This window comes from Papilio machaon, chromosome 9, assembly GCF_912999745.1.
Source record: "Papilio machaon chromosome 9, ilPapMach1.1, whole genome shotgun sequence".
Taxonomy (NCBI): domain Eukaryota; kingdom Metazoa; phylum Arthropoda; class Insecta; order Lepidoptera; family Papilionidae; genus Papilio; species Papilio machaon.
In genome coordinates this window covers 3,706,746-3,730,532 of record NC_059994.1, presented here as the reverse complement: position 1 = coordinate 3,730,532, position 23,787 = coordinate 3,706,746, and the positions used below count along the sequence as shown (strand labels likewise).

The window sequence follows — 23,787 nt, the reverse complement described above, 5'->3', positions numbered from 1 at the left end:
TAGTTCCACTAATCGTAATTCCCTCTACAAAGAAATGATGTTTTAAAAACTAGGGCGTGTCGATCTGTTCGTCTGGTTTCTGTAATGTATCATTATTTTAAGGCTACTGTGCGGCGGAACAGTCACAACCGCCCTGTAATTATCTGTCCCATTTATCATATTGAAGTGGAATTCTTTTACTTCTCTGTATAACAAGAATTTACGTATTCCATATTTGAACAACTTGATTTATATCTTTATTATGGTCATAATATTCCGAAAATACGAAAAGTTTTGTAACGTAAAATATTGTTAATGAATTGTTTTACTAGATGTCTGTAAGGTTTATGTTTAAGATATGACAGTTTCGGTTTTTTTATAACTGGACAGTACTAGTATAAGCGTTGAGTATCTTTTATTTTTTCTAAATACGAGTAAGTCAAGACGTCTTTTTGCATTCGGTGCGGCGCACCCTTAGATAGAACGAGTCTGCACTGCCATTTATTCGACCTCATTCACCTTTGCTAGTTTTGTTAAAAAAAGAAAAAAAATACGATTCCTAACATTGTGATAATTACAATCTGTTGTACTGTAGATTTATAAACAACGTGTCAAAGTTATGGTTTTAGGTTTACGATTGTTTGTAACTTAGCAAGTTTATGAAATATGCTATAACCACATTATTTTATTTATTTATAAAAAATTACATTGTTAGGTTGCTATGAACAAATATGAGATTTGTTATTAAAAATAAAAGTGCCATTTGGATTTATTTTGAACATATCCTTTTTTTCTTAACTAAGTTATATTGCAAGAACTTGCTAACATTTATATAAAATTATTCAAATCGCGTGTTTATTTATTGTCATAAAATATTTTTTTTAAATATTAATGCTACTTGTTTTCTCGACAACATTGTAGTGGACCTAAAAAAGTTCTATACATAATGTAGTGGGTACTAAAGGTAATAAATGTGACCAAACTCATCAAGCCGGCTCTCCTTGAGCCGAATGTCCCACATTCAAGCGACCACGTCCAAGACATCCCACCGCGATCACTTGGCTAACGAATGTGGGAACATTCTAATGTATCGACTAGCATGTTAATACTCATAGCACATTTTCATGAAAGCGTACCAGAACCTTAACTAAGAGAAGTTTTATATAATTATATATATTTGGTTCCTTCCAGCTATCATTTAACATCAGTGAGATATACAAACAGATACTGATTTTTCATATCTCATTGTTGTACACTGGCTTTACAATTCGCTTTCGCGGCTGTGTGTAATAGGCGTAAGAGTGGCTACACACTATCAGTTTCCATTTATGTCGTTTTATAAAATTGTTCTTTGGAAAAAAAATAAGCGTGATTCTAAAACATCTGTATTGTATGTTTGTGCAATTTTTTAAATCGTTACGTGATTGTCGATGTTAAGTCGGGGTAGTACCCGCTCTTGCTAACTGACCGTGGCTTGTTCATGCATCGCTTCGCGCCGTGAGAGAATTCTTTCCGTGTCCACATTGTTCTAATTCGTAGCCTCATTTGTTGTCGGCTTAGAAATTAATTCATGTTGCTGCGTTGTTTTTATATGCGCAACGAAACCGGATATTATTAATTTATTGTCGATTCCCTGTTGATTCAAATCTATGTATTTCATCATGCATGGAATGACAAATGTAACGATTACAAACAGGTTATATTATTATAAAATACTTAACTAGGTTTCCAGTGCCTAAATACGCGTATAAAAATATACTATTTCTCTTTACAGATATAGGAATATATTTCCTAGCTAACTTGAAGCCGTCCGATTTTATTTTTCATATCATAATCAGTTCACTATATGTCCCCACCGAGGGGCTCGGAGCCTACCCTAAGCTAGGGATGACTATGTAAGAATTTTTCATAAAACATTTGTAAATCTTAGTAAAGAAACCATTTAATGTATTATAGTTTGATTTCTCCGCCACACAGTTCAGTTATTACGTCGTATTAGCGTAGTTTGCAATGCCGTTCGTAATACACTCCTGTTTTAACGGCTGCCGACTTCGACAACGAAAGTGATTTCGACGCTGAATCTATTGCTATAAAGATTTAAATCTGTATTTAATTTTATATAGTCATTAGAACACGCTATGCGATAAATTTTTATCATTAATTTTTATAAATTTAATTAAATCTGACTTAGTATTTATAAGTATTCTGCTACTCGAGTGCGATAAAATGACACCTGAGTTTTATGACGTCATCACAGTTTTTTAAATTGTTAGTCACTAGCATATGATCATTGTCGCTACTCTTTACCCTATTAAATATTAAATATTGGAATAAAGGAAGAAGCTCGTTAATACAAGAAATAAACTCTAATTAGACACGTAATTCAATAGTTGACATTGTGAAGTGGCCACAAAAAACATCACGTGTCGCGATAAGCTAGGTTTACAAGTGATACACTGATCGACTGGCGTTAAGTTACAGTAACTTGAATCTGTGGGATCGGTGACGGATAACTCTTATTTTGTTTTATATTTGTTTCATATGTTTTATTGTCAGACTAATAAATGTATTGTGTAATTATAGTTTTGTACATTTATTGATTTATTGGAAACTGTTTACTGGAAAAATCCTGTTAATTTCATTTAACATCCATTCAGTCTATTATTAGTTCAAAAATTGAGATGTTAAGATTAAAACATAAGCCTTTGGATGGATGTAGGTATAGATGAAGGGAAAGAAGAGGGTTTTAATCGTATAATTCTTAATCTGTAATAACTACTTTATTTCATTCAAACAAACGTTGACATTAACTTTTTTATTAAATGTTACTGGCCTTTAATAATGGTGCAACAATTGATGTTAGAAACGTACAATACTTCAATCAAACAAAAAAAGAAAAATGTATAATTTATTGCCTTCTTTGCCTGAACAAAATAGGGATTGTCTTATTGACATTATTGCTATTGTAATCCTATTATTAAAGTACACTTTAGTAGAGTTTAATGTTCATTATTTTGCGATAATGTATTTTACGTTATATTAAACGCGAATTACAGCGTTCTTGTATGTTAAATTAAGCCATCACTTTGCGACCTTAATATTGCAATTATTTTCGAATAATCTGTTTCTTATGCTTCACGTAAGGTTATAAAAAGCTTAGGTTGACAAACTAGGCGTATTATGAAATTTTATATAATTCGAAACACTTTGTTTTTTCTCCTTTTTTGAGTAAGGTATATAAATTAAGTAATTTAGGGAACTCACTTTTGAAGGTATCTAATGTCTAGATAATTTTTAATTTTTATATTCCATTTTAATAATTTATAAAGTTGTGAAATTGCTTAAAACGTATAATTTCACAATTCCACTAATTATTCCACAAAGTTTTATATTTAGATATAGAAAGAAACTACAGCACCATTAATCAAACTAGACACATATTCGTCTGCAGGTGGACAGGCGAAGGAACACGTAAAAGATCACTTGCGTCAAAACACAGCCTCCATTATGCTTTGTTTTTGTTTCAAAGAATCATTTGCCAACACAAAGGCGGGCCGCATTGTTCAAACGGTCGCTACAACTTACCTACAACATGTTGCAACACACGTCAACGTTGTCTGTCACATTGTAAAGTGTTTTTTTTTTCTTGTCAAACCCAGAATCGACCTTGCGGTCAGTTTCGGTGATTCATTTAGATCAACCTTTATTCGACTTGACTACACAACCAGTATTGTACCATCCTATTGATTAGTTAATAGCCTGTCCAAAACAAAGATGAAAACAGTTTGCATAGATAAAGATCTTTACAGTTGGGAACTAAATATGAAGTAGAGAGTTCTTGCACTCGATTTTATAACCGAGCAAGACAAGCTTTTTTAAATTTTTGTACGATATTCGATATAAAGAGTAAGATATAATACGCCAAAGATATAATAAATGTTGTATAGTGTAAACAAAAACGAAACGATGAACGAGGACCCTGCTAAATGGAAATTTGTAATATTTTTGTACGTAAACATTTAAAAGGTATAATGCTGTTAAGCAACCAACACACCGCATTCGATTTCTCCTAAATTATTGTATTGTCCAAAGAAAAAATAAATTTAAAGTAAGATTATCATTTAAATTTCTTAAAATGTTCCTCAAAAATTCAAGGATTGAATAAAACTCTCGAAAAGGACATTGAAATATGTAAGGAGGTGGCAATTAAACTTATAATCCGACAGCGATCATTGCACGGCTGTATAACGGCTCGAGTGAGCGACCGGCCTTATATGGCGTGAAAGCTCCTCGTATTGTCCGGTCCAGAGTACCCGTGGTGTGTGACCACACGTGTTCGATAGCGCCTCATTGGCCCCATATGTAACTCGCCTTCCATGAAACGATTCCTTGTTTCACGAATTTGGATATGATACGTTTGATCGTCTTCTTTTAAAGAAATCATACGAAATTCTGTCGTCTTTTATTTTATTTTGTGTATAGTGCATTAGATAAACTTAGTCACATACGTTTTTGTATAAAGAAAATTCTGTTCACATCCTTAGGAACTTCCTTTAGAATTCTTGGTAATCTTTAAAAGAACTAAGGAAAACCATATGATGGATTTTGTTAATGTTTTCAGCAGACGATTTTACAATGTACCGAACTAATTGTAGTCTTTAAAATTATTATTGCTACGAAGTTATCGAGTTCAGCCACTTATTAATCATTTAAAATAGAAGATCATATAGAATTATTACTTATTTATGTTAATTGCTAGATCGATTTCGTTGTGATTTGTAATTGGAAGCGCTAAATGAGTTCCTTTGTGACTACATAAAACATAATCAAGAGGAAATTACCTAAATGAGCTGAGAATATCCCGTTTTGAGTTTGAGTAACATAATTTATGAATGTATTTGTCAAGGTTGCCAAAAGTGTCGTACAAAGAGCAGACGTCAGTCTAGATCTGATTAAAATAACACAAACTAGAATTCACTAAATGTTGTTTCATAAAACGTTTTATTGCAAACGACATAGATTTAAATTTAAATTTCTTAAATCAACTAAATGTTATCCTTGTACGTAATTTGTGCTAGTCACTTTTAGCAGAATTTGGAAAACGAGGAATAACTGAAAATTGTGAGCGTCTTCAGGTAAAAGTCAAAAGCAACAGATATTGAAAAGCCTAAGTACTTATAACACCTTTTCATGCTTTAACGTGGTCCAAATAATTTGTATGTTGCATTTATACCTCAAAGAATACATTCAACGTTGTTTACATGAGTACATACATGGTGTTTGATATTATCTCCTTTATTCAGATTATGAGGTGATATGACTCAGATAGATATCCGGTGGAGTAGATGACCATGTGTTTTTGCGACACCGTGTGCATTTAAATAACGTTACGTCTTCCAAATAGGTATACATCTCATGAATACTCCTATCTAGTCTACTTCTTGTTTCCATTCTCACAAGCAATGTTACGACATCTTTGTACCAGTTTGAATACCAGAATTTGGCACAGCACACTTACGACCTTTGAAGTACGAAATGCTTTTTAACGTAGATTTTCGCATACAGAAGTCGAGTTCTTGTAAGCCATATGATATAATATCCGAAAGCTAATAAATTCCTGCAACGACACATTAAATTTAATCTTTCCCAGTAAACTGTTTGGGCGGAGATCTAAAATTATCGCAACTAATATGACAGGTTTTATCTAAGAAATTTACTGCCGCAGATGTTGTAGTCCACACTAAAAGTTTTTATTGTTTTCTTTACAGAAATAGCGAAAGTGCGAGCGAGTTTATTCCAAATAAATGGAGTCAAAAAGGAACCGCTTATTCTACCGGAAGCAGAGGGCGTTGTCACCACACTCACAGAGAAAGTATACGTCCCGGTCAAAGAACATCCAGATGTAAGTACCTATACAATCATTACAATATTGACTTACACGTAAACAATAAAGAAGTAAATAATTATGTAAGGATATAATAAGTAGAACTGTTTTTAGATATTTTGAGCAACAGATGAGAATGATTGGTAAATAAAAATTGCAGAAACATCAAGCATATTAATTAATTTTGGCTTTAATTTGAGCTTTAATAAAAATTAAAAATGCAATAAAATATCTGCTAGTAATATGCGAAATACGTGTCTATGGTATTTTCATTAAAAATCTGCATTTTTTAAGAGAAAGTCCAATTTATTACAAGACGTAACTAATAAAATATACATTAATTTAAAGCTAGGAATGCAGAAGCACTTGTTATTTTATATTTTCAGTATCTTCTATGTTTTATTCATAAAAAATGTAATGCCTGTTTTATGTTACATTTAAGATTAAATAGCGGTGAAATCTAATTAAAACAATAGCGTAGTGGACTTCTAAAAGCTTGTTTATATGGCATAAAAGTTATAACATGCAATTTCATGCAAAACCTGTATTTATAGCTGTTGTCCAAAGTTTACTTGGACTATATCATAGTAATAATTTTAGCGCATAATTAAGCTTTCCTGCTTTAGTAATTATGTGTCCGTATCAAAGCTTGTTGCCCTTGAACTCGACGCAATATTCAAATGTGAAATACTCGATCACCTAATCAATGAATTGCCTTGAAATAACGGAACATATCTAGACCGGTGAATTTGAGACTGTTATTCGCAGCGTACGCTATAAAAACAAAATTAAATCTCAACATCGCTTTAACCGTGCCCAATACAGCTATCTTAAGTAGCTTGCTTGTCATTCATTCGTATTTATCTTTAAAGGGTGTATTTAGTACATTACACTTTAGATCGAGATAAATGGCGCAGGTTGGTTATATCACATCGGGAGATACTGCGCCGTACATATAAATAGAAACGCAAGGTTGGTAAGCTTCTACATTTGGTGACTTATGTCAGGGTTATACCTCGCTACAAACCTACGTACCAAGTTAGACCTTCGACTCTAACTTTCATTCATTGTGGTTTGTAACCTCTCCATAAATTGGTAACGAATTATACGATTCCTATTTAGTCAAAGAGTTCTTTGACTTGCATGAATCATTTGTTACATCAATGAATGTAACTAAATCTCTGTTGGAAACATAAAAGACATCTGATTGCGACTGATGAGGCTTATTTTGATAACATGCATCATAGCGGCACGATCTAGTGCCTACTGTTGCCTTCTAGTGGCCGCAATCTGTGAAAGCGATCTGTTTTAAATGTACTCTGTGATATATATGGTTGAGAAGTCACTGACCCGAACAAGCTTACGATGTTAACAGACTTCTTGGTAATTCTTCTAGCTTGTTTCATTAAAAAGTGTTTTTAAATTAATGTTTAAAAGATAACTAACTAGTGATTTTTGATTCAATTAACTTTTCGTTTATCCATATTTTTCCTTGTACGAAAAGTTACGTATTATGTCTTTATGCGACATGCGATTGTTTATCTATAGCAAAGGAGTAAAGTTTTTATTTTTATTTTAATCGAATAACTTTTATTAAATAGAAATGTCTTAAAACAAATTACTGTGTAATTTTACGCATTTCTTAATCAAAGGTCAGTAACATTAATAATTTCTTTGATGTTGACTTTGTTTATTAATTTTAGTGATTAATCTTTTCGAGCTTAGGTGATTAGTTGTTCTCTGAGCGCTCTTAGATCTTGTAAAAAACATCTTATAAATAAAGTAAAGGCCTTCTTGTTCAGTTCACATAAGCTTCAGTCGCATGTTAGTTGACGATTGTTGGCGCCATCCGTGCGGCTTAGTCACACTCCTTATATGGTATTGGCGTTAAAACGCTTTTTCTACAACGGTCACTCGGTATTTTTTTTTGTAAGAATTTGTTTCATATTGTTGTAACATTCATTCTACGAAGCAAAATTCAACTTGAATACGTCATAGTTGGTCATATGAAATATTCGTCACTCTTCGTGATGATCATCCGGATAATTGTCAAGGGCGGTAACAATGAGAACATAAATCTACACATTAATCAAATATTGAATTACCGATCAAAGAAGCCGTAAGGATGCATTGGCCAAGGAATGATTGCATTTAATGACTTCTCGGAACAGTTATCGTATTCAAATAAACATTTTTCAAATCAACATTCAAAGAAGCATTAGCATACCTACTGCGGATTGTAATGTTTGGAATATTCTTGCCTCTTATGATGATTATCAAAATGCCACTCTTAAATTAAGGACAACTCACTGAATGCTTCATGACTAAGCTATCAAAGAAATCAATACAAACTGTAATTTTGATGCGTCCAAAATCATTTCCGTCATACTAAGAATTGGAACGGAAATATTTACTTCGGCGTTTTATTTGTTCGCAAAAATCGCGGAACGTAAAGTAAACGGCATCTAATCTGGAAATAGAGCACACGAAATGCGTTTCGTATGCCGAATACATTGCTGTCGAAACAATGGTTTTTAGGCCTTGCTCGTAGCGGCCGTGACTAACAACGAAAATGTTTTCGATGGCAATTCGACTACAATAATTCGCACAGAAGTGATGCCGTTACAAATTTTTACATGTGTTTAGAACTTGAAGTCTACATATGCATTAGTTTTTTAAGCCAAAACTAACGGTAAAAATTAGATTCATTGCGTCTTTAGGGAATTTAGTCTACAGATTAGAAAATCTGTTGATCTATTCTCAATTTAGGAAATATTGTGAAGACTTTTATATTTCAGTCCAATCGGAATTATACTATGATTCAACTATTTATATTTTTGTGACGTACGAGTCATCTAAGCGAAAATAGAATCATGATAACTGCCTCTTTTAGTACTCTTCCTTTAATTTAAGATAGGATAAGTTTTAATCGCTCTCTTTTTTTTTTCTTTTATTATTCTACTAATTTTTCTACATGGCCTAGATTTATATGTATATTGAGATTCATATTAAACTGTTATTGCTTTATTGAAGTCCAGAAGTGCATTATACTCTAGGAAACGTCAACTGTGATATACAGAATGTATTTGTAACTAGAACGACCTTCAACAAACTAGATATATTATAGCGTTGTTATTAACATATAGCTACTTCTCTTAATAGAAATTGCGCTCAAAATATATTCTACCGATTCCGCGTCGTTTGAGAAATGAGCTACACGTAGACGTGTCAAAGGGAAGTCGGGTTTATAGTACCAACTTGGTGGGATATCTTGTACTTGTCCTACTAGTTTTGCTCAGTTGCATTAAACCTGTACAGTTCAGTACTAAATAGTATGATCAAGAGCGATTTAACATAAGCATTTGATATTGAATCATGTGGAAAATTTAAAACACATTAATAATGCAAATTGTTTTACTTTGTCCACGATAAGTTATAGCAATTTTATATCTATTTGTTACAGTTCTCTGTGGTAATTAATACAAATTGAATTAAATTATAAAATTATATAAACCTGCTACTTGAAATTATGATTGAACGAAGCGTAAAGGTTTAGACAGAAACATTTTTGATGTAAGGCAAACCATTACTATATTTATTATGTCACTAAAAATCAATATGTTCAAAATTTGTTTATTGTGTTCTTCTAGTTGACTCGTCCGCGGTATCTTCACATCGCCTTATAAGATAACTCTTATTAAATCTGTCCATAACAGTCTGTCCCGTTACACTACTTTTTTGCCCAGCTTGTGGACTCCTCGTTTACGACTTAACTGTTCTCTCTCCTTTCAATTCCAATCAGTATTTAGTTGTAGATGGGTTCGGAGTGTTTTAGTAACACTCAGACATATGTTCGAATGTTGTTCTTTTAAAGTACGAAACTGTATGCTTAGAGAAAAAATGTCGAATAAACTCCGATAGTCTTCGCATTTAAAACCATCAGTGTTGTTATTTATTGTTAGTAAAAGTAATTCTAACTAATTTGTTTTCTATTCATCGCCTTTACGTGGTCTGTAATTGAACCAGGTTGATTGATATTTTTATTGCTTACCGACAGTCATTTGGTTTCGAATAAGGTGCGCTAAAATGTAATGAAAACAATTTTTAAATTTCCATACAGCTAATTTCTAGCATGTAACAAAATTGCTATTGTGAAATTATTATCATATTTTTAGCATAATCCATTATTATGAATCATCACAATGCTTTTGATTATATCAAATGCGAATGATTGCGAGATGAAAATATGTTCAAAAATAGAATGAAATAGAGATTTTTAAAAATAAAAAGTGCAATTTTTTATACACTGAAGACAGATATAATCTGTCTCCCAACTCTGTTCAAAATGCCAATTTATTTTAGTTGTCACCGAGACATATTGCACTTAGAATTTGCGGATATCTATTTAATTTAGCGATTTGTTTTCGTTTTACACGTATTTACGAATTAAGGAATCCCCGCGGAAATACTAGTGTTATACACTTTCGATGTTTTATATCTTTATAACATAACAGTCACTAGATAGCATTTTTAATTCCTTTTAAACTAATAGGTTTTGAGGCGTTTTCACGCTCTAATTCAACTAGTTAACATGAAAGCATCGTTTTATGGCAAATTTTACTAACCATTCATTTTTTGTACTATGTTTTGTATGGGAATGTGAATCTCCCAGAATTATTTAGAGGGTTAACCTTTTGCTTAATGGGGATTTCGTATCTTTTTGTATTTCAACTAGGATTTTTTTTTTACTAATACTTTTTGCTCTTGTTTTCTGCTTGCTGATTTTATGAATAATATCGATTATTTTCATTTTAAACTGTGAAAGTAATAACTTGAAATTCCTTAAAAATAAATTTATTCTAATGTTGAGTAGAAATAATAATCTCGTAACCATTTGGCGCTAGCAAGCTGTGAGTACTCGATCATTCGCAAGTGCAAACACCAGTCGAGGCTCGCGAATGTTTCAAATATAAAACATTGTAATCTAATATAGAATGGCGATGAACGATTTTAGGTTATGACTTGCAACTGTACTTACATTATAGATTTGAGATTTATGCATTTCGTTACGTCATTCATTACTCTCTTCCCTTTTCATATTAAGTTATCGTCGTTCATTAAATGTGCCTGCCAATTTTTTAATGTGTTTTTTTTTTTCTAGGCGTTTTCGAACTATCTAGAAAGATTTTTGGTTTTTGTGCTAAATTCTTTTGTGATGAACATTATTTAATTCCAAAATTAAGGGGCCTATTCCAGAAGCAAAGCAGTATCTTGTGACTGAAGTAGGTGCGGCGTAGGCGGGCGTTGTTTATCGCGGACATCGTTTGCTTTGTAAGATTTTTAATGAAGTTTTCTCAGAGCACGATGTTATTATATTAAGCTATTACTTGTGTAATGACCACCGCGTGGGAGACCTACTAATTTCCGTTACATTTATTTCTTGCTACGCAAATTGCCAGACGTAATGGCGGACTATGATTCATATTGTACTATTTTTGCATACATCTCGAATACTTCCATGAGGACTTTTGTCGTAATGTTGCAAAATTTTATTACCTTTTGACATGACTAACATTTGAATATATAATGATTAAAAGTTTATATTAAACTCGAATTGTTTTGTCCAAAATATTGTATATGGTCTGCAGTATCAAATCATAGGACTATTAACATAACAGACAAAATATCGACGTCTCTTTCCATAGCTATTTCCTACATCATCATCTTCCTAGCTTTATCCCACTCACGTGGATTCGGCGCACACGGTTTTATAAACCTTAATGTTTTGGCTTAACTTTTACGGCTGCCGCCAACCCTACTTGGGACTTCCTTTATCATACATTATTATTTACAAATACATGATTGCATTAAGTAGTAATATAAATTTTCCGATCCGAGCAAATCTGAGAAAAAAAACTCACGTTCCTCCCACATTATCTTAACAAATTCAAGGAAATAATCACGGAACTCACGCATACGATTTCCTCAATCTAAAGCAGTCGTTACTCCCTAATCAGTATTAACATGTTCCAACACAGTACAAAATAGGTGAGCAATTAAGTTACTTTCACTCAAGCACGGCTATGTTTGTCAAACCTGTCACACATTTGTCACCTGACTGCATATTTGTCCAGAGAGTGATAACGAGCTGCATACAATAGGTATAAGGGCGTATTCACACAGAGCATCTGTACTATTTAAAGAACGACCCTTTACTTTGTTTTGTAAAGACTCAAATGTGCAACACCTTCACAAAGCACGTTAGTATTATTTTATATCCTTTTACGTCTTTATTTGAATTGTCTTTGTGCCTGTCTTTTTCTATTTAAAGAGATGAAATATTAAAGTTAATGATTTAAACTATGAAATTCTGCAACTCAAATACTTCATTCGACTTCATATACTACTATTAGTTCCTATGTAAAACATGAATAGCGTAATACAAGGATAATCCTAGTAAAAATAAAGTTTGGTTGCATAATGTGCCATATATAAGCGAATCAAAACTAGTTTTCTGAGCATAATATATACTGTGTGCGTAGGCTCTAAACGCTAATGCTAGTTTTACACCAGGGCAGAACAGTAGACATTCCCGTATACCTACTAGTAATGTTCTCTCTCGATGTTGCGCGCTCAAACAATAATAGCAATACTGCACTGTATGGCGTCTGTCCTTCTGTGAAACTAGCATAAGCGCAATGAGGTCGATTAGATTGGTCGACGTATGTCAGCTAACAGGTCACAGATCACGAGCAACCGACTAAACAAGGAATCCGTCTGAAATGTCACCAATAAATATTATAATTGAAAGACAACATACTAAATTAGCTATGTGGCTGGTACATGTACTAAATTTGTCGTGACTTAAATTAGTAAGGACAAAAGCAAAAAAAATGTCTATTTTAATTCTTGTGTACTTGTAATATTGGAAATAAATGTGTTGAAGGATTGTAAACGACTTACTATACATAAACCTACACTCCTGGATTAGATTCCATATTATATAGTTGTTCATTTTCACAAAAATCACATATGTTTTTCACGATCTGGTTGTGCTCTAGATAAGTGGAAATATAGGTAGTACATAACTGTCACATTTGTGTATTTAGAATTTCTCTACTTTGATAGCAGTGACTGTCCAAGTTAGCCTGTGAGAGTTACTACAAAAAAATCGTAGTTTCGTTGAACGTGTTAAATAGGGACTTATGTTTAGTGTTATCTACGAACCCGCAACCAAAGTAAAATGCATATTTATGTTACTGTACATAGTTTCACCATAGTAGCAATATCAGGTCGCATAGCGGTGAGGGGAACAGACTAGCTCAGCGCAGCGAGTCACGGGTCAGGAATCGCTCTGCCCCCCATCTCACACGAACCCTATTCTAAGACTATGTGTACAGTGGAATTATTACTTATGCATACTGACGTGTTTTACGTCTTTTTGTTAAGTAAAGAAATTATATGAAAGTGTAGGTACCAAATTCCCATTAGCTATCAAAACGGCTATGGTCTTTGGCTTATAAGACTGCTATCATCTCCTTTGTCACTAGACATTGGAAGTCCTCAAAGGCCAAATTCAGTTCTAGTCTATTTAGTTGAATAAACTTTCAATTTAAAGTGGAGCAGTGGTTACAATTTCGTTAGATGTCTCACTTCTAAGTAGAAATGCATCTTAATCAACTCAACGTGGCATTACGTTGTAAAAATTAACCTGACCAAAAGCTTCGCTTATTTCGGTTTTAGTACATTCTAATTTGAAGGGCATAATACTTCTTGTAGTCTATTTTCATTACAATTGAGTAATCTTTGATCACTATTACCATCCATAAGGTACACAAACACGTATATTAATAGTTTGTGCGGCTATATCCGATTCGTTTGAAACGCAGCTGGGCAGATCATTACAACTAAATTGATTTATCTCACACAACAGAGCGACGTCGCCGTGAAATAAGTTATTGTTGGTCTATGAAGTCATTACGTTATGTTACAAAACGTTCAATCATTCGATCGTATGTCATTTACTTAGGCTGTGTACTTAATATTAAAAGATTCAATGAATCATATGGAGATAAATGAAACATCTTATTTATGATTCAGGAATTATGACATCTTCCGAATAAGCGTATAATTAGTAAAATTTAAATAAACCTAAAAATAAACGCACACGATATAGTGTCGAATCCAAGTAACATCTGTGCTCCAGCTACTCGTTTATCTCCTTCTCTTATAAAAAAGCTCAGCTTATTTATTTATGCTATTACGAAAGCAAAAGAAATTAATACTATCAATAATTGATGAATTAAGATGCACATCATTTAAATATGATCGTCAAAAGCATATGTATTAATAGATTCGTTCGTCACATTATAAGTACATTTAAAATGTTGTGTACTGGGTTTTATGTTCTATCCTAAGAATAAAAGCCCTGCGGCCACAATAGGAATGGCATGTCGTGACCATTTGCAGAACGACAATTATTCTAGAATTAATCCATCAATCAATCGCAATATCGGGATTTGTACCACGCCTACATCCATCCATCTGACGCCAGTAATGATCGGCAATCAATAGCGGTCGATAGTTCACGTCGGTACATTCATCGTGACACGGTGGATGTAGTTTTATAATACAACGGGTAAAAGCGGAGGGTAAAGGTTAAACGCCGGTTAAAACACGACACCAAGGTTAGTGTGAGAACCGATCATTTATTAAGAAGTGTTTTTGTAAAAAATATGTTAAACAACTCTTGATGAAAAATGTATAAATATGTTTTTTTGTCTATCTTGTTTGCTTAATGTCATTAAGATTGATGTTCTTAACGAAAAAAATTGTAACAACGGTTTTTTAACAATGGTCGTTAAAGAAATACGATAGTATTTTGACGCACATTAGTAAAAACTTTACATTTCATTCAGGAAAGTGATTTAAGTAGAAATATTGTTGTGAATTATCATCAAACCTTTCGAAGTATAAACTCTAAGCTCTGAAGCCATACATATCCAAATATTGGTATTATCTTTACTCTTCGCGTTTATATACTATAGCCGGAGTAACGCATTAATAACTTTCAAACGATCTGATGCGAGATATCAAAACACGATGAGTAAGAGCGAGGTGCAACTTGTATGCTTTTATAAAGTCGAAAATAGCTGAAAAAACAAATTTGCTTTTATAATGAATCCCTGAACAATCACAACGCTGGTGGTGCGATGAGTCGAGTTGAAATATATTAAATGCAACTAAACTTAAAAACTACCTCTTCTTCAGCCTGAGCTCGTCCACTACTGAACTTAAAATCTAAAAAAAAATACTAAACGGATATACAATTTTAATCTGTAGGCAGAGTTGATATACGAGGAAAACAGGAAAAAAATTAAATTCTCTATGGTTTTGTAAAAGTATCTGTATACGAATTGTGTACAAAGTTTTATTTTTAATTTGGAACTGCGTATATTTTTCTCTGTTGCTTGAACGAAGTCAGAACGTGTAATTCGTTTTATTAATGCCTTGTTATAATACTGAAAGTCTGATATGTGAGCACTTTGTTAGTGTCCAAATTGTCTGAGAGCAGGGAAAAGTGAAAAAGTGACAGAAAAATAACAAGGATCGTGTTACAAGCAGTATGCTGAGTTGATATTGAATGCATGCGCTTTTATGGATATTTAGGTAAATGTGTTATAAATTCTTTTATGTTTTTACCTTTAGGGAGGTTGAATAATCTGTATTTTGACTTTCACTTTAACAATTATTATGTTTTTAACGTAAGATGAAATACTAAGTGTTCAAAATTGTCAAAGTAAATGCAATTTAAAAGTTGTGTAGCTGTAATATTATAAAGTATGAAGTCCTGGTAGTTTCTACAGCTTATATTTCTCTTTAGAATACAAAATGTAATTTTATGAAATAATGACGTCTTACTGTTTTTATTTCCTTCTTAAATGGACCAAATACATTATTTATATTCTACATGGTTCGTGACATATGCAAAAACATTAAGAAAAAAAATATTTATTATTCTTGCAGCAAATCTAATCTGCCGCCTTTATTCGTCACCTCAAGTGTTTCTGTAGGAGGAATAAAATTTAATATCGAATGTGAATAAAGCTCGAACAAATGTTTTTAATAGCGTATTCGTCCTTCCATTCATTGCAATAACATTGGAGACATCACGTAGGTGGTGTTGGAATAACAATCAAAAATAATCTACACATATTGAACCTCTTTTAAATTATCAATGTTTTATTCTTCTATTAATATAATTGTCACTCGAGTGACGTATTGACTTCTCATTGTGTTATATCGTAAATGTATAAAAAATAAAAATAAATAATTTAATCCCGTAAAAAAAAAAAAAAAAAAAAAAAAAAAAAAAAAAAAAAAAAAAAAAACATTCGATTAAAAAAAAAGAAAAACAACATTTGAATAAATTTGACAATTTTGTTGTTGTTCTTCTCTTTTTCAAGTCTATCAGATAGTATAAAATTTTACTAAATAATACTAAAAATGGATAAAACCAAGAGAAATATTAAACAATTTGATGGTGAAAAGTATTCTATTTGGAAATTTAGAATACGTGCATTATTAAATGAATTAAATGTAATAAAAGTTTTAGACCAGGATCCAAATTTACAGTCTAGTGAGTGGCAAAAACAGAATCGGATTGCAAAAAACGTAATTATAGAATATTTATCAGATGCTTATCTTGGATTCGTGAACGAAGAGAGTACAGCCAGTGATATTATAAAGAATTTAGATTTAGTATATGAGCGAAAAAGTGTTGCTACACAATTAGCCTTACGGAAGAAGTTATTGACACTAAAATTACAAGGCGATGTATCACTCGTGAAACATTTTGCTATTTTTGATGATTTAATGACTGAGTTGCATGCAGCGGGAGCTAAACTTGATGAAAGTGATAAAGTAGCTCATTTGCTCTTAACATTACCACCTGTTTACGATGGCGTCGTTACCGCAATAGAAACATTGACGGAAGATAACTTGACTATAGGATTTGTGAAGACTAGACTCTTAGATCATGAGGTTAAACTCAAAAATGATTCGGCTGACACGAGTACTAAAGTACTTCATATTACGAGAAATAATCTACAATTACGTAAACGAAAATTTGTTAACAAGCAAGCATTTCCATCATCATTTTCTCATAATAATAATTACAAGAAAAACAATCGAGGAAAGACCACTTTCATTAAATGTAAAATTCACTGTGGACGTCAAGGCCATAAGAAAATTGATTGTTATTTTTATAAACAAATCAAGAGCTGTAATAAATCTGAAAGAGCAAGGACCTTACAATCGATCGAGTTAAATCAGCCCTCGTCATCGGCGAACTATTCTGGTTTTGCTTTTATGACTGGTGAATACCAAGAACATAAAGAAGAAAACAAAATTACTTTCTTGTTAGATTCTGGAGCTTCAGATCATATTATAAATAGAGATGATCTGTTCTATGACTCTACCAGTTTGGACACACCACTAAAAATTTCAATAGCTAAAAACCGTGAATTTGTTTCAGCTACTAAGAAGGGTACTTTAAAAGTTACAAGTAATGAAGGTATTCAAGGACTATTGGAGAATGTACTGTATTGTCCGGAAGTACCATACAATCTATTGTCTGTCAGTAAAATGCAGCAGGCTGGATTGACTATTGTATTCGATCCCAAAGGAGTTCACGTGTTAAAGGAGAGTAAGTCTATCATGCGAGGTAGGTTGATGAACAATTTAATTGCTATAGATTTTGAAGTACATACAATAAACATGTGCTACCCTGCTTCCCAAAAATGTAATAAAAATAAAGACTCATATACTTTGTGGCATCAACGTTTGGGTCATATAAGTAGAAATAAATTCTTGGATTTAAAAAATAAGAATATGGTTGCAGATGTAAATCAAATATCAGAAGTATGTCCAACTGATGATTTGTGTGAGTCATGCATAAATGGGAAACAGAGTAGATTACCATTTAATATTATGAAAGACAAAAGTCATATTAAGCGGCCATTATTTATTGTCCATTCTGATGTCTGTGGGCCAATTACTCCTACAACTATAGACAATAAAAATTATTTTGTCTTATTCGTTGATGAATATACTCATTACTGTGTGGTGTATCTGCTTACATATAAATCTGACGTATTCTCGGCATTTAAAGACTTCATTGCTAAGAGTGAAGCGAAGTTTAATACAAACTTGGTTAATTTATATTGTGATAACGGTGGAGAATATTTATCTAATGAAATGAAAGCTTTTTGTGTCGAAAAAGGAATTACATATCACTTGACAGTTCCAAGAACTCCACAATTAAATGGTGTTTCTGAAAGAATGGTGAGGACTATTACCGAAAAAGCTCGTTCTATGTTAAACGGTGCTAAGCTTAATAAACATTTTTGGGGTGAAGCAGTATTAACAGCTGTTTATTTAATTAACATAACACCAACTAAAGCTCTCAAACTTTCACAGACACCTTTTGAATTGTGGCATGATAAAAAACCTCAATTAAAATATTTAAAGGTTTTTGGTTCCACCGTTTATGTTCACATTAAAACAACTAAAGCGAAGTTTGATGATAAATCATGGAAAGGCATATTTGTGGGCTATGAACCAAACGGTTATAAAGTTTGGAACCCAGCTAGTTCTAAGTTTGTTGTTGTCAGAGATGTAATCGTGGATGAAACTGACTTAGTTCAGTGCAGGCTTGAAGAGAATATTGTAAATTCTCGTAATGAAACTGATGAACTTGGAAAATCAGTGTTTGACAGGCCTAACTTAAAGCCTGAAGAGAATGTTGGAAATTCTCGTAATGAAACTGATGAATGTAATAAATCAGTGTTTGACAAGCCTAATTTAATGTGTGAAGAGAATATTGGAAATTCTCGTTGTGAAACTGATAGTTGTGGTAAAAATAAATCAGTAACAAAATCCCGAATATCTGACAACAGTAAATCACATAGTTGTGAATTCCAAAACCATGATTTTTCTAAGAACACACACACAGATCCTACATTTAAAAATAGTGAGCTAAGGCGGAGTGATAGACTCAAGAGTCGTCAACCTGTATCGTATTTGAATGAATGCGATGATGAATTATTATTGTGTGCGCAATCTGACTTAAATGATATACCAAAATCGTATAATGAAATTAAAAACCGTCACGATAAAGCTCAGTGGAATATTGCAATAAATGAGGAATTAAATTCTCTAAATAAAAATCAGACATGGACAATAGTACCGAGGCCAGAAAATAAAAATATTGTTGGTTGTAGATGGGTTTTCAGTATTAAAACTGATGAGTATGGTAGGCCAGTGAGATACAAAGCTCGCCTTGTTGCTCGTGGCTTTAGCCAGGAGTACCTCACTGATTATAATGAAACCTTTGCACCCGTAGCTAGGATAGCTAGTTTTAGATTCATAATTAGCTTTGCCAATCAGTTCAATCTTTTCATTCACCATATGGACGTAAAAACTGCTTTTCTCAACGGTGAACTGAAGGAAGAAATATACATGACAGTTCCGGAAGGTATAGTTGGCAAAGAGAATTATGTTTGCAAATTAAACAAGTCTTTATACGGACTTAAACAAGCAGCTCGATGTTGGTTTGAGGTTTTTGAACGTTCACTTAAAGAGAAGGGTTTCCAAAATTCGGCTGTTGATAGATGTATATATGTGTTAGACAAAGGGGACGTATATAGTAACATATATGTTGTGTTATATGTTGATGATTTGGTCATTGCATGCGCTGAAATGGAAACAATGAACGCATTTAAATGTTACTTAAAGAGTAAATTTGAAATGTCTGATTTAAAAGACATAAAATTTTATCTTGGCATAAGGGTTACTAGATCTAGTGACGAAATAACTTTAGACCAAAGTGCATATATAAATACAGTGCTAAATAAATTTAATATGTATGATTGTAACCCTGTTAGTACCCCTATGGAAAGTAAGCCAAACTATGAAGCACTGAATTCGGATGATAAATGTGACGCCCCATGTAGAAGTCTTGTAGGTTGTTTGATGTACATCATGCTTTGTACTCGACCCGACATAAGTACAAGTATTAATATTCTAAGTCGGTACACAAACAAAAACAATAAAGAGCTGTGGCAATGTCTTAAAAGGGTATTGAGATATTTGAAAGGAACCGTTAATCTAAAGTTATGTTACAAACGGTGTGACTATAAAAATACTTTGTGTGCATATGTAGATTCTGATTGGGGTGGTTGTGACACACGTGATAGAAAAAGTACTACTGGTTATTTATTTAAACTTTTTGACCAATGTACTATAACGTGGAATACAAAAAGGCAAATGTCAGTTGCCGTATCTTCGACCGAGGCAGAATATATGGCATTGTTTGAGGCTGTGAGGGAAGCTTTATGGTTAAGATCTTTGGCACTTAGTATCAATTTAAAAATTGATGAACCTATTATAATTTACGAGGATAATAATGGATGCATTAGTATTGCGAATAATTACACGAACCATAAAAGGTCCAAACATATTGACATTAAATATCATTTTACCAGAGAACAGGTAGAGAAAAATATAATAAAATTAAATTATATTCCCACAGGACAGCAGCTGGCAGATGCACTTACTAAACCACTGCCTTCAGCTTCTTTTCAAGCAATGAGGAGTGCGATGGGTTTGAAGTGCATCTTTACTTAATTTTAATATTCATGTTATAATTTGTTTTTGTTTCACTTGAATAATTTTATGTTAATTTTTGTGTTCTGGTCTGATTAGGTTTTTCCTGGGTTTTCCCTAATCCTTGCAACAAATGTTGGACCAACGACTATGACCCCAGGGAAACAATGAGAAGTTAAATATTGTATATTTTAATATTATTTGTATAAAGGTGATTATTTTTGAGGGGGCGTGTTGGAATAACAATCAAAAATAATCTACACATATTGAACCTCTTTTAAATTATCAATGTTTTATTCTTCTATTAATATAATTGTCACTCGAGTGACGTATTGACTTCTCATTGTGTTATATCGTAAATATATAAAAATTAAAATAAATAATTTAATCCCGTAACTCTGCATTTCCTTTGCTTATAACCCTTGAAAATCCAATAGGTGGCTGATTGGTCATACATTTAACTGTCAATTTAATTACCCTGTCACAAGTGGTTGGCTTTGTTTAATACAATTAAAGTTTGCTGCAGATTTCAAAGTTAACTCTATAAAAGAACGATTGAAAAAAATATATATCCTACAAGCTTTTCCTATTAGCTTTGCTTGCTTTTACATATTTCGTTAAATAAAAAAAATGCACTGTTGTTGGGTTCTCTTTTTAAAGCCCCGAAATACTAGAAAACTAAACCATTCCAACGTAAAAATATATTTTGAAAAAAATAATAATACAATCTAGTTTTACATTATGTGATTTTTTGGCATGGTACCGTAATGTAACCCGTAAGCCTATAATAAAATGAATAAGTGATAATAAATTACAATGTTGTGAGCTAAAAAAAAATGAATTTAATAATTAGAATTCCTTGCATACATACTTAGTAAAAAACATTAATCATTACCAGTATATCTGCAAGGCGGAATGCAATTGATGTTTACCAATTCGTTACGCTATAATAGTACTAACAATTGTTTACCTTCATTTGTTAATACTTTAAATATTTTTATTCTATTTCAATTGTTTCTGAAAAATAATGAAATTCTTATCTGTTTGTTCTTTCCTATTTGTTTTGTCGAGAATACCAGAATCGTAAAAAATACCAAGGGCGTAGCAAGAATATTTGTGATAATCGCCTTTCTTATTTTTATCGTTAATTATGTCAATAGTATGAGATTTTGCTGCTGCACAAATTTGAATACTATGGCGATTGCTACAAATATTCGTGCTAGGCCCGCTAAAGTTCAAAGCTAACGTTAGCAAAGCTACTAAGAAATGTCTTTTCAGTATTTAATACAGCGTACTCATTAAGTTCTTAAGTATAATTAAATGCACAGAAACTTAACTGTAAAAAAATAGCAGTATTTTATTTGGAACAAAACTCACGGAACCTAATTCCAAATATAACTAAGGAATCGCTAGATTTGATTAAAGATATGTAAACATCTACTTATTTTTCAATTACTGAACAAAGAATAGAATCGAATATTATGTATCATTTAAGTATACAATTTCAATCCATGAATGGTCCATCAAAAACATCCGATGACATAATATTCTTACAAGATTCAAGTATGACGAACAGAATGCCAGCGCGGGCTTAATCAATACTTCAGCAAATACTGACGCTTCTTTATAATATTGTATTTAAAAATTCTATGTTCATTTCCTATAAATATTTGGCGATATGTCAAAATAAACGGATGCCACTACGTTGAGCCAAATAAACATAACGCATCCGAAACTAGATTTCAACATAAAAATCATCTGACATTATGTATTATTAATATTATAAATGCATGTGGGTTATAAATTATAGACGATATTTTAAAATGTAGATTGATGAAGACTAAGAATTTGTTTTTAATGCTCTGTTGACATTATTCAGTTATTTCCTAAGTCTTAAAAATCGACTAACCGTGGATTTCTGAGATCAAAATCTCAAACTCAAATAAACATGTAATATTTAATTGGAACACATAATTATCGATTAGTATTCAAAAACAGGCACTTCGATTTTGAATAACTCATTTAAATAATTATTTTTATTCAAAAACAATATTTATGGCAACCCCTTTTAAAATGAATGAATTTTCTTTCGTTCCGTTGACATTGATGAGCGACGTTTCAAATCAGTAAACGTGACAGTATTTAAGAATGGGATGTGTAAATTTGAAACTTTGTACATGTTTCAACGTATTTTCAGTGCAAGAAAATCAGAACTCCTTTTTGTATTGAAAACATTAACTATCGAGAGAAAAGTCAAAGAAATGGGCGCGAAGCCAAGTGACACGACACTGTTTCAAAATGGCGCTGCGTCCGGTTTTAGTAGGGTTGCCAACCGTTCCAGAATCCAGTAATTACCAGGAATAATTTAACTTGTGTCTTTCAACCCATATTTTGTTTGTGCAAACCGAAATTATAAAGTTAAAAAACTTAGATGTTTCAATTCAATTAAAAAAAAAGAAGAAAAAGATCAAATAATTAATAAATCATTCTCAAAGCATAAATTAAATATTTAATTAAGATTTTCTTTTATTTGTTTCATTAATGTCTTTAACACTGCAATGTGCTTTATAAAAACCTCTTTGACTTTTTGTTAACCCTAGATCTGAGGCTTGCTTTGCAATCGTGTTTAATGAAGTAGGTGTTGTTATTGACAAACGATGAAATTGTGGAAAGTTTCATGATGTAAAGAAATATTTAAAAGAGCATCGCACATATATTATTTTATAAGATAATTTGGAAATGATCCTTTTCCTATTAACAAACTTACTCTACTGAGCTATCAGGGATTTGTGAGTGACATGAGTTAGGTAGGTAGACAGATCGGACCAACGAGAAAGACCCTTTTAATTTAATTGTATGTTGTGCATAACCACATCCTCTCCGTTGGTCATGCATCTTTAGACCACTTGCAAGATTTACATTTTTCCTGTAGATAAAATAACGGCGTGAAATTACGAAACGCGGTTTTGGTATACAGGTCATAATAGTTGCTTCAATATTATAGGCTCATTTAATCTGGTATTATTTTGTAGTTAATAAGGGTTCGTTGTAAGGATCTTCCTAAAAAAATCGTATTATTTTGAAACTGTTGTAATTAAAAAATTTAAAACATCGTTTGATCTGGTGCGGATTCCTATGTTTATCTAAGCCGTCAAAACAGACCTTTTATATTGTAGCAACTATAACTAGCATGTTGTTTGGCTGTGTGCCAATTGGTCCATTTGACGGCACGACGCCGGAATTATTCCGGTTCACGG

General features: G+C 32.4%; 1 protein-coding gene across 5 annotated transcripts in view; it reads left to right on the top strand.

Annotated features, from left to right (window-relative positions):
* The window catches only part of LOC106718822 (protein held out wings), a 68,283-nt gene that overhangs the window by 36,067 nt on the left and 8,429 nt on the right, over window positions 1–23,787 (top strand). For all 5 annotated transcript variants that reach the window (XM_014513038.2, XM_014513030.2, XM_014513013.2 and 2 more), the window contains exon 2: window positions 5,748–5,881. In XM_014513038.2, the coding sequence (XP_014368524.2) occupies window positions 5,748–5,881 (134 nt within the window). The remainder of the gene's footprint in view (window positions 1–5,747; window positions 5,882–23,787) is intronic.